The 13,018-nt window shown below is 41.1% G+C and overlaps 1 protein-coding gene across 1 annotated transcript; it reads right to left on the reverse strand.

The window, feature by feature from the left end:
• Positions 1–3,810: 3,810 nt before the first annotated feature.
• On the reverse strand, positions 3,811–10,419 carry smg8.L (SMG8 nonsense mediated mRNA decay factor L homeolog). Its single transcript, XM_018246894.2, has 4 exons — positions 8,773–10,419; positions 7,155–7,300; positions 4,695–5,576; positions 3,811–4,298 (listed from the first exon to the last, which is right to left on the reverse strand). Exons 1-4 carry the CDS (start codon positions 10,292–10,294, stop codon positions 4,101–4,103), a joined length of 2,748 nt encoding a protein of 915 aa, XP_018102383.1. The 5' UTR covers positions 10,295–10,419; the 3' UTR covers positions 3,811–4,100.
• Between the last annotated feature and the right edge of the window lie 2,599 nt (positions 10,420–13,018).

The raw sequence follows: 13,018 nt of genomic DNA on the forward strand, positions 1-13,018 counted from the left end.
AAATGCCCCTAACTTGTTACTCACCCCTCTGCGCAGGTCCTGTCCACGGAGTTCACAGGCGCCATCTTCTCCCACGCGGTCTTCCTGCTTTGACTGGCGTCTTCTGGCGCATGCGCGGAACATTTACAGGTATGGATCTACTGTGACATTCGGCGCATGTGCAGTAGATCCGTACCTGTAAATGTTCCTACTGCGCATGCGCCAGAAGACGCCAGTCAAAGCAGGAAGGCCGCGTGGGAGAAGATGGCGCCTGTGAACTCCGTGGACAGGACCTGCGCAGAGGGGTGAGTAACAAGTTAGGGGCATTTGCCCAGGGGGACAGGTAGGCCAGGGGGGAGGAGGGAGGGGTGCAACACAGGGGAGGGGATTTGCGCCCAGGGGGTTTCCTTCTCCTTTAAGGTGGCCAATTGCAAGTTGTGCTTCTGATTGACTCTCCATGACAGCATGGGGTCCTCAAAGTAACTCTCAAAAGATCTAAAAACAAAGATTGTTCGGAATCATGGTTTACGGGAAGGCTACAAAAAGCTATCTCAACTGTCTGTTTCAACTGTAAGGAATGTAATCAGGATATGGAAGGCCACAGGCACAGTTGCTGTAAAACCCAGGTCTGGCAGGCCAAGAAGAATACAGGAGCAGCATATGCGGAGGATTGTGAGAATGGTTACAGACAACCCAAAGATCACCTCCAAGACCTGCAAGAACATCTTGCTGCAGATGGTGTATCTGTACATTGTTCTACAATTCAGCGCAATTTGCACACAGAACATTTGTATGGCAGGGTGATGAGAAAGAAGCCCTTTCTACACTCACGCCACAAACAGAGTCGCATGTTGTATGCAAAAGCTCATTTAGACAAGCCACACTCTTTTTGGAACAAAGTGCTTTGGACTGATGAGACAGTGGTGGAAGAGGAACACTGCATTCCAAGAAAAACAACTGCTACCTACTGTCAAATCTGGTGGAGGTTCCATCATGCTGTGGGGCTGTGTTGCTAATTCAGGGATTGGGACCCTTGTTAAAGTCGAGGGTCGGATGAATTCAACCCAATATCAACAAATTCTTCAGGATAATGTTCAAGCATCAGTCACAAACCTAAGGTTTACGCAGGGGTTGGATATTCTAACAAGACAATGACCCTAAAAACACTTCCAAATCTACAAAGACATTTATGCAGAGGAAGAAGTACAATATTCTGGAATGGCGTCACAGTCCCCAGACTTGAATATCATCGAAAATCTATGGGATGATTTTAAGCAGGCTGTCCATGCTCAGCGGCCATCAAATTTAGCTGAACTGGAGAGATTTTGTATGGACGAATGGTCAAAAATACCGCCATCCAGAATCTCATCAAAGGCTATAGGAGGCGTCTAGAGGCTGTTACATTTGCAAAAGGAGGCTCAACTAAGTATTGATGGAATATCTCTGTTGTGGTGCCCAAATGTATGTACCTGTCTAATTTTGTTATGATGCATATTGTATATTTTCTGTTAATCCAATAAACATTATGTCACTGCTGAAATACTACTGTTTCCATAAGGCATGTTATATATTAAAAAAGGAAGTTGCTACTTTGAAAGCTCAGCCAATGATAAACAGAACTACAAAAAATAAAGATGGGTTTCCAAACTATTTCATATGACTGTATACTGCAACACCAATAGAGTTATATAAAAAGATTTGGGAACCCATCTTAATTCTTTGGAGCTTTGTTTATCATTGGCTGAGCTTTTAAAGTAGCAACTTCATTTTAATATATAACTTGCCTCGTGGAAACAGTAGTATTTCAGCAGTGACAACGTTTATTGTATTAACAGAAAATACGCAATATACATCATAACAAAATGGTGTAACCAAAATATCTAGTTCTGCAGCTTCTCTTTGTACAAATCTCTGGGTCACCGACCCCCTGCTGAGACATCTGATCCTGCCCACAGAATGACAAAGAAGTAAACTGAGCGATCCAGTGCTACTGAGCAACTAATTGATCCAATTGGCTGAATTTTTCAAGCTACTGAATTAAGGCGCATTTTTTTAGCACTGTTAAGGGGTCGGAATCAGGAAACCAAGCTGGACGGAGAATCAGAGGTATGTTTGGAACTGGTAAAGGTGAGCAGCAGAGCTAGATATCTTGGAAACGCTTCATTTTAAAATACTAACATCAATTAGAAAAATATTTTTAAATGTCATAGACTTTTGTCCAAGGGTGAACATACCCTTTAAAAACAGATTAAAAACAGACCACTGTTTTTTTTTGTGGCAGGTGATAAGCCAACACCAATACAAGTGCTTTTGCACATAAATAAATTACGTAGACACTGAAAAAAAGGCTGAAAATTATCTGCTCAAGCACTCGTTACAAATCAACCTATAATGCCATTCCAAATGAAATGCATGTTTCGGCACAGGAACATAAAAGCAATTAAAAGCCCACACTATATGATATCTCCCAATAAATACCAAAAATCTGTTATCACGAATGCACTGATATTAAGGGCCTTGTTATAAATATCAACAGAAGGCGAGTGCCGAGGGCAGCAGCTTTTTCGAGGCAGCCCTTGGTTGCCTATATATTAAAGAAAAAAACACTCACTGCCAGATGCCTAGCTAAATCCAGGGGCTGTGCTGAGGGGGAGGGTGTGTGTGCCCTTTGTGTACATGGTTGGCCAAATAAGCTTCCAGCTCAGTCTGAATGGGTCAGATCGGCAGCTTAAATCTGCCCATGCTTGGCCTTAACATTCTCCATAACTTTACTGGTCTTCTTTTACCATCCACAGGCCCCACAATGGCAGTAATACACCCCTCATCCCCTACTTTCTATAATCTTTTATAAACCCATTTCCTATGTCATTTGTAAGCAAGAAAAGACAGTTCTGGTTAGGTTATTTATCTTCTTATTTTTACATCTTTAGACAGCTGTTACAGAAATTGGCTGATATATGTTACTTGATCAACAGACGTTTTAAGTGCAAGGAACATGCATGATCCATTAATACATTTGAACCGGTAGTATTCAGTCTGTACAGTTAACAAAAACACAATATAATTTACAAACAGTGTCATTACAAGAAACCTCATATTTAAATAATCTAACAAAAAATAAGGACCACAACCTTTTCTTGCAGAATTGTGTTTAGAACATGTAAATTCCATGGCTGGTACACATTCATGGTATCTCTGTATAGGCTATGAGAAAACCTAGGGAGTTGCTAAGCAATAGAGCATTACACATTTACGGCACTGTTCTGCTACCCATCCAATGAGGTCTGATCATTCACCTGGACTGTTGGGGATGGTAGATGACAGAGAAAAGTAAGCTGTACTGATACTTTGTGATCAATCATAGGTCAGACATATGCAAGGACAAGATAACATATTGGAATTTATGGTGCGACATGTTTTTTACGAGGGTATAAATGCATATTCTGAAATGTAATCACTTTTCAGGGTCACTTGTCTGTCCCTGGACAAAGTGATCTACACATGTATCGAAATAAACATAATCTTATCCGAGGATCGAGACTGTTTGGCAAATTTCTTTAACAATAGATGAGCAGGAAGGTTGTAGGTTGCCAGCCTGAATGACAATGGAATCTCAGGTAAGTAACTGTAAGATGACGAATTAGTAACAGCTCCAGGGAGAAAAAAAAAAGAGCTACTAGCTATACATACCCTTCCTAATATTTCCATGAAACAATACCAGGAGCACAATGAAAATACCTACGGTGATAAACACATTTTCTACTGTAGGGCTGTAGCCCTAAGGCATGGGATAATTTGAACAAATTATACAGTAGTTCAGTTTTAGTTATGTTCTACACAGTTTAATATTATAGACAAAGAGCAGTGTAACAATGAAGAAAATTACTTTTATTGATAGTGTGTGGGTTAGACCATACTATAGTAATGCTAAGATTAAGCTTGCACATAATTGTAGATCAAAAATGTTCTCTTACACAAAGTACAGGTGGACTGGAGCATATATAATATAACAGTTGGCTATTAAACAAATGTTTTTTTATGATCATCAATAATCAAAATTAAATATGGCAGGCTTGTGCTTCGTGTCATCTTAATACAGTGTCCTTTATAAAGAGTACAGTTTACTGAGGGACAGTTCGCAATATCCCTTTCATGACTTTGTAGCTTGGAAGCTGCTGGTTTTCCTTGGGAGGGTAACAGGGCCCACGTTCCGAGACATAAGAAAAGGGAAACCTTAGAACCCACAGTCCATCAGAAGGAAGGGTGATGTCCTGCTTTTCAGGGACAAAGACAGTGCATGGAGGAGGTCCTGACTGCACCTAAAATATACATACACAACATTGTCATTAGCAAGCTAACATATCACAATGCCCAAGCACATCACCAAGTCAATTAAAAAAGCAATAGATGGTAAAAGATATTAAAGTGGCTGGAACCTGTACACATTATTAGAGAGAGAGTTGGCATAATAAATCATACTGGATGATACTTGCCTTTGGGAATTAAGGCTTAAAATCTTCATGATAGTTAATGCATTATGCTTGTAAATGTTGCTAAAATGAGATATTTTACAATGTATATGTGTCAAGCTGTAACAGTTCAAATGAAATACCAGTACAAATACATGTCCATTGTAACAACTCAATAAGTTAGCTATTTCATAAACTCTACAATCCACTTAGATCTATGGATATAGGGATAAGATAAGATCTTACCTGAGGAGCCAATATAATTTGTACAGGAGCGTCGGGTACGACAACAAACAGTCTCATGAGCTGAGCATAATTAGGTTTAAGTCCTCTGCCCTGTGATGGTGATAGCATATACAAAGGCATGTCACTGTTTAGTGCTTTAATTGCAGATTCTTTAGGTCCATTACCAATCGCCTTCATTATTTTATCTGGACCGGAGCACATAAATCTACGTCCTCTAGAATCCTCATACTCAAAACCTACAAATGCCCTTGCAATGTCATCTCTTCTACGGCCACGTCCCATCACCACAGCATTTCTTTTACCAGGAATGGACTTGTTGGGGGCTGGCCAAGAGTTTGTGTCAAGGTCACCTTCATCCTCTGGCTTGGTACGAATAACAATGTCCCAAGGCATTAAGTAACTTGTTCCTGGAATAAAGCCAAGATGATCTAATCCGGTGTGGAAATTGTAGGATTTGGCAGGACCAAGTTTTACCAAAGCCCAACTAGAAAATTTAGGTAAGAGTCCTTTTGGTGAATTTATATGTATCATGCCAGGCAGATACTCTACAGTTGAGGCTTGACGATCCACTAAACTTGGCCTTTTTTCAACTTTCTCGTCTGTCCCATGGCCAGAAACGTCTGTATTATCCCCTCCTGCCTTCGGGCCCTCTGGGAATGTGCCCAAACTATCAGTAGATTGTCCCAGACTTAGAGCTAAACTCAGGCTTGTACTTTCTCCCTGAGTTTGTGGCTCCTTATCCTTTATCTTCTCTTCTTCAACTTCACCATCATGTGCAGCAGATGAAGCCTCATTTTTTGCAGGAGCTGGGTCTGGAGTGCTGGGCTGGAATATGGGCAAGGTGATGTGATCCAGTTTTCCACAACATTTTTCTTCCAGGATCTGTTGAATGCATAAGCACTTTGTGTAAATATCAAAAGTATTGGAAAACCACAAAATATTTGTACACGTGAACACATATATTCATGTACACATACATGAGAAAAGAATTATACCATGATACTGGGACATATACTGAGATAAAGGAATGCAGTACATCAATAATTTTTAATATGACCAATTGCATATGGAAATTGTGTCAAAATTAAAATAAAATACAAATTGTGAACTTTTGTTCCTATGTGGGCACATCAACTGGATAGGAATCATCAGTCACTGTAAATACAGGGCAGAATACAGACAAAAGATCCCCCAAACACTCAAATGTGCTTACTGACAGGCGGATTCCACTGTTAATGAGCACACACATGGATCATTAGCTGGTCAGATCAGCACTTTTTTGCACCGCCGGTTTCCACTGGCAGTTAAAACACTGCATCTGCCATTAGCTTTAATAGTTGCATTCAGTTCTTTGAAGACTATAAGGGTTGACTGGATCTGAATCCAACAAAAGGTGCTGGGATTCAGCAAAATCCCACAGCAAATATTCATTTAAAATGACCAGTACCAAGGGTTTTGTTGTGAATTTAAATATAATGCACTAATAAACATTTTAGTTTTGCTTCAGAAACACAATTACAGTCTATAGAAATAAGCTTGTCGTAAAGCCAATGGTGCAGCCATTCAAGATAAAAATTGGGCTATGGGGCTTCATTGCAAACACTATGAACCAAATGTAAGAGCACAGGACTCAATGTCTAAAGCACTCACCACGTAGATCACGTGATTCAGGTGCACCAGCCCCAGCCCCTCAGCTTAGGGAGTGGATAAACCAACAGCAGAAAACAGGGGGCATCCAGGCACTCAAGAAACTCCATAAGAGTCATTAAAAAATTGTATAGAAAAAAAAGATATTATTTATTGTAGATTTTAAAAAAGGGATCAGTATCTCTATTGGCCAAACAGGTTTCATGCCCCCCCCCTCCGGGGCACTTAGTCACTGCCTGGTACTCTGGGGGGAAGGAAACGTGTAGGGCCAATGGAGATAATAATCCCCTTTTTAAAATGAATTATTAATCTACAATTAATATATTTTTAATACTATTTTTGGTGGCCCTTGTGGAGTTTCTCGAGTGCCTGGATGCCCCTTGTTTTTAACACTTCTTTACAAACAAACACAATTGTGGTGTAACCAATTTGGAAAAATTGGATGAATTTTGGATACATACATTCGCAATGGATTTTTGCAGAAACTAAAGCAATGGACGTGTTTATTGGATTTGTTCAAAAAAGTGCCTTAAATACTAAATACTTCTAAAAATCCCATAGGAATGAATAAAAAGTGGACGAGTTTTTCTGTGGTGAGCTCTAATCTCACATTTTGATAAATCTGCCCCTAGATATAATAAATATCAGGTAAATTATAACATGCTTATAAAAAAACAATTACACTGATCATAAAACCAGAGACACATCTAACAAAAGCAAGTTGGATCCACTTGCCAGATCTTTTACAAGATTTGGTAACCTAGCCTTACATTATACATATTATTATTAAGAGGATAGAATAATATACAGTACCTGATAAAAATCATAATTTGCACTTTTTATGTCAAATGGGTCTTCTCGTGGTGCCTGTTTTCTTCCACAATTACAGCTGCCTGTCGAACGTGCCCGACTGTTGTGAAAGAGAATTGGTGGATTTCTCTCTGGTTCAATTTTTTCCCCTAAAATTGAGCAAAAGTTTTTTATGTGCTCTTTAAATACAACTATATTCTAACAGCACAAAAGCAAGGAAGGGAAAGTCCATAATCTGTGACTATAGCTATGTAAAAAAAAATTCTAATATGCATAGGAAAAATTACCTCATTCATAATCAATTCTTCATCTCCAGTTCTAGTAAGCTCTTAAAATCTGTACACATAAATTTATGTACCACACTTGAGTTTGTAAAAAGCTGTTTAAATTTAACTTTTCCTGTGCCAGCAATGAAAGAAAACTGTACCATAAAAGTTTCTGTTAAACATAGAGAGTGTAGGTTTGCAGTCTAGGTATAATGTAGTCTAGGTATAACTTAAAGACAGCCAATACATGCAATTATAAAGGGTGCATTTTGAATGTATTTGTGATCAATGAATACGTTGGAACATTATACTAAAAGTAGTAATCCTTCACCATCTTTCATGCCTTATGCCATGCCTCTTTATACAAATGACAGCACTACTTGTACTAAGTTAACATCTGGTAACAGTCATTATTCCAACCTGGTCAAACAGAGTGTTGTCTCCACTTCGCCTGCATTTTTTAAAGCAGACGGAGAGAAATGGAGCCACTCTCTTCTGCAACTCTGTACAGCTTTACTGACAGACACAGCTTCCGCCTGAGTGCGGCTATACGGAGCAGAGCTGTGCATATATGTATGTTTCAGGTTTTTTTTTTTTTTTACAAAATAGCACAACAGTATTTGCAGGGTAAGCACTGCACTATATAACAATACATAGCTGCAATATATAACATTAACTGAGCAGAAAGTACACATATTCATAACAATTGAGAGCAAATTAAAGTGCCCATTAAGAGACAGAATGACATGACATGAGTTGAGCATTCTGTCCAAGGGATCAATATGTTGGCTCAGATAGAAGCTCCTCTCGCACTCCCTGGCCTACGTGTTGATTGCCTGGTGCATAGTGACGAAGGGGTCGGCACCCTCCAACAGCAAGTAGGTAAGAAATCACTGGCACTCAAAGGGCAGGTGCAATCCCTTGCGTTTATTAGCAGAAAATGCAACGTTTCGGGGTCAGGCCCCTGTTATGCTTGATAAAGGGGCCTGACCCCGAAACGTTGCATTTTCTGCTAATAAACGCAAGGGATTGTCCCTGCTTGCACCTGCCCTTTGAGTGACAGTGATTTCTTACCTTATCAATATGTTGGCCCCCTTAACTGCAAAACCATGCTTATTTTAATGCAAGGCTAGGGTACATCAATTTTACCTGAATATTAAGAAAGTTTCAAAATCACACATTAAAATCAAGTATGTATATGAAACCAGCTGGACTTGGTTTACATTTAGTGGTACAAATTGCTGCATGTCAAAGCTAAACATTTTGGCAATAAAATGTATAAAATTGTAAAAACAGGCTGAGTGATAGAAATATTAATAACACTATAATAGGTAAATAAACCACACCAGATTTACCAGATTTAGGCAGCAAATGAAATTTGTGTACACAGTGTTGATCTGTTAAACTCCTTTCTTCACAAAGCTGGTGTCCACTGCTCCAGAACTTATAACAATCTTCATTAAGAACCATGGCATATTTATGGAAAGCAGGACCCCGGGCATGCTGGCTATATACCCTTAGGGCCTGGGCCAGCTGGTTTTTATGGACAGTTGTGGTATAATTATGAGGCAAATTAGACTGATAAGCGCTATGTGCCATGGGCAGAGCTTTTTGGCATTTGTTTTCTGAGAACTTGGTGTCCGCATCCAAATATCCTTCTAATACCTTCATGTTAGCAAGAAGCTTTGGGGGAAATCCACCTGGGAAAGCAGGGGGGTCATCATCTTTATTTTCAATGATAATTTCATACAGTTTTAAAGCCACACTAACCCACTTCTGGTATGTCGGGAGCTCAAAGTGAGACGGCTGGGGGTTTCTCCCCACACTGTCATCAAACCCTTTTTTTGTGAGAACCAGCTCCACGTGCTGGAAGAGGAACTCTCTTAGGGTGCAGTCAACCAACTGACCAGATAGATTTGTGTTATTTTCAACCGTGAAAGACAGCTGTCGAGTGTGTCTCATCATTTGATAACGTTTAGGACCAGATAAAGGTACCAAAGACTCTGTGTCTTTCAAAGTGCAGTTGTGCCTCAAACCCTCCAGTAGCACATTTACAGGATCTTCACCCTCATCAGCCACAATATACACAAAGGCCTGATTGGCAGGCACAGTGAATAGACAATTGATGGATTGGTTAGTCAGGACTCTGCTTTTCCTAAAAATGCGGTAGATCTGGTCTTCCAAAGCATGCTGCAGCCTTCGCTTTGGAGAGTGCTTTTTAGGTTTGTCACTGGTCTGTGGCCCTTGACTCTTTGGCTCTACTTTAAGGGCTCCATTAAGCTGAAACATAAAGAGCAGCCTGGGTGGACAAGGTCTGGCATTGAGTTTCCAGTCCAGACCCACAGCACAATCCTTCAAGCTTGGCTTCAGTGATGGCAGCATCTTTTGTCGGAGACTGTCCAAAGCCCTGAACAGTTTCTCATAGGTGATATCAAAGCAGCAGGTCGGGTGCACCAGCACCAGGATATGACACACTGAGAATAGATAGAGGAGGTGCATGCAGTACAACTTCTCCTCATCCTTCCACCACTCGTGCGCCTCTGCGTGGGACACTCCTCGGCTCAGCTCCTCACAGGCCTTCAGCAGCGAGCCCGTATCACTCAGACCGGTCAGAAGAATGTACAGCACCCGGGACTCCTGTTCGTAATAGGTCTGGAAGAGACTGCGTTCCGAGGGCCGCTCCGGGGCGCGGTGAAACAGCGGGAAGATGTGCCGGTCGCACAGAGAATTGATGAGGGAACACTTGTGCCAGCTGCCCTGCGTCAGGGCCGTCTTACCAAATAGTCCCACGACACACACCTCCTCATCCTTCCAGACCGGCTCTGTCTCCGCCACTAGAAGGTCCCGTAACACTGTCGGGCCCCCACACACCACCATGTTCTTGTATTGATTCGACAAACTCCACTACTGCTTAGGGGAACAAATTGTCCAGAGTACAGTGACGGTGCAAAGTAAAAACTGTCCGTTCGGAAACAATCTCCGAGCGGAACCCTTTCTCTAATTGCATTAGGTACCAGCCCGTAGCGCCATCTTGTGACGCACAATTATATGGCTCTACTGGAAAGTTTTTCTTTACTAATACATTATGGGCAGGAGCTGCAGGTCACAAATCACATATGATGCACACAGAGGAGACAAATGGGGCAAATTCACTAAAGGGCGAAGTGGCGTCGCTATCGACAATTCGCCAGAAATGCCATCCGCAGGGTTATCTCCAATTCACTAACAGGCGTAGAGGACAATTCACTAGCAAAAGAGACCATCACTAGCGTATGTTCACACCCTATCGCCAAGCCACTTTTCACTCTGGGGAACCAGGGTCGGACTGGAGCAGTCAGGGCCCACCGGGTTCTGAACCTCAAGGGCCCGTGCGCAAAAGCTTGTGCGTGTGTGTGAACGTCAGGCCCACCGCGCGCATGCGCAAATGGGGAGCATACAGCGCCACACAACTTTGTTTTCCATTGGGGGGCCAATCTAGGACCGGGCCTGGCCCAGCAGGGGCCCAGTCCGACACTGTGGGGGACAGTTGTTACTCTGCAAATTCACTAAAGTGTGAATTTACTGAACATGACCTCTTTTGCCAGAGTTTCCTTCGCCGCCTTAGACTAAGTGAACTGATAAAACCCATACCTCCCTACTGTCCTGTTTTCAGAGGGACAGTCCTTCTTTTGACAGCTGAACTTTTGACTGAAAAGTCCCATTTTTCTTTGCACTGAACAGCCAGAAAAAGAAACAATGTTTCTAACTTAATTGGCTTTTGGCAGAGAGCCCAGAACAGCCACAGTAGCTGATAAGATATATTTGTAACAATTTCAAGATAAGCAAAATTAATTGTAACAATATAAGATAACAGGTCCCTTGGGAAATGTTAGACTCACAGCTTAAAGGGCAATTCACCTTCATTAGCAAAACTGTAATAACTAAAAAATAAAAACACAGAAATATGTTCAAACTTTCATAACCTGCCAAATTTGGTAAAATTTACATGGTAGTTAGGGGGTGTGGCCAAAAAATGGGTGTGGTCAAAAAATTGCCGCGCTTAGAGCACCAACTTTTTTGTCCCTTTTTGTTTCCAAAATGTTGGGAGGTATGGATAAAACAAAGCTACATCTTCCTCAATCTTATGTCAGTGACATCATATCCTGTATGCTGGAAATTCATTATAGTTGTAAAATGCTAGAGACTTTTACTTTTTTAAAGCGGATTGCTTTCAAAAGTCCTAACTTTCGCTGGCGAAAATTCGCCCTTTAGTGAATTTGCCCCAATGACTGGGTTGTGTCAGTGTAAATACTGATATTTAGAGCCTGCCTCTTCTGCCTACCCTTAGGCTAATGATATCTGTTTTATCGGTCACTACTATATGTGGCAATATAGAGTAAATTTTACCCATACATTTGTATTTATTTGTGCTGTGTATGGTTATCCCATAGTGCTCCGGGTTAGTCAGTTACCCCACATATACAGTACTACCCCAGAAAATAAGTTCTTTGTCAGACTTGGTTTTCTCTTTGTATGTAACGTACCTTTCCAAAAATGTCAGGTTGTTCTTCCTCTTTATATCCTTAGTTTCAGAACTAGAACTTAGACAGGTTGATGTCCCGATACTTTAATTTATTAATTGATGACAGGTCAGTTACAAGCCAAGGTTTAAGGATTTTCCATATGGTTCTGTGGTGGTGGTTTTAATCTTTAGGAAAATATGGAACCGTATCCATCTGTCTCAGGCTAAACTTGGCCACACACATACCATCTCATAAAAAGGTTGGTTTGTGATGAGACACAGTGCCTCTGGCACCATCCACTCCATCTCCAGGGCACTTGGGAAAGCTTGCATGCTCACGCGTGAAATGCCTGATGCAGTCCAATTCACTTACTTTCTGCTGGACAAAAATAGGGGAAGGCAAGAAGAGGTACATGCCCAGTGCCCCCAAACTGTTGTGCCCTAGGCACATGCCTCTTCAGCCAACCAATAGTTCTGGCCCTGATGGGGCAGTACAGTGTAACATGAAGGTTAACTGGCTCCTATTAAAAGTGATTTAAATGCCACTATATGAACAAAAAGTAAAAATGATATAGCAATACATTAAAAGTTCGACTCAGTGTTGCTTTCCCACATAATTTGGCAGTTTGGGACAGGGGCAGTATTTGCCCTGACCTTGTATTAAAAGGAGGCAGCAGCCCTGATGGAAATGGCAACTCCCCAAAACTGCCCCTTGATGCATCTCAATTTTCACTTTTCTTGCACCTGGACCAAGCCAGCTGCTCATGTGCTATGTCAGTTCTCCCCCCCCCCCCGATATCTGGTACTAAAAACAAAAGAATGGTTAAGATAACATAGACAGTTTTTTGTTCTCATTTTAATGGTGGGTACATATTGAAGGTGCTAGGTCACATGAATTTGCCAATTGAATAAGTAGAACAATTTTTAATAACCCACTGTCTGGATTTATCTGTAGAGATTCTGCAAACTAAACTACTGTCTCTAACTGCTGCCAATTTATAGGGATACTCTGATTTTTTCTCTGTCTCCTTTTTGTCTGTGACAAACTGCATTGAGGCATTTCATTGTCCCTGTGATCAGAAACCAATTTCAGCATATTC

This window comes from Xenopus laevis, chromosome 2L (genome assembly GCF_017654675.1).
Source record: "Xenopus laevis strain J_2021 chromosome 2L, Xenopus_laevis_v10.1, whole genome shotgun sequence".
Lineage (NCBI taxonomy): Eukaryota > Metazoa > Chordata > Amphibia > Anura > Pipidae > Xenopus > Xenopus laevis.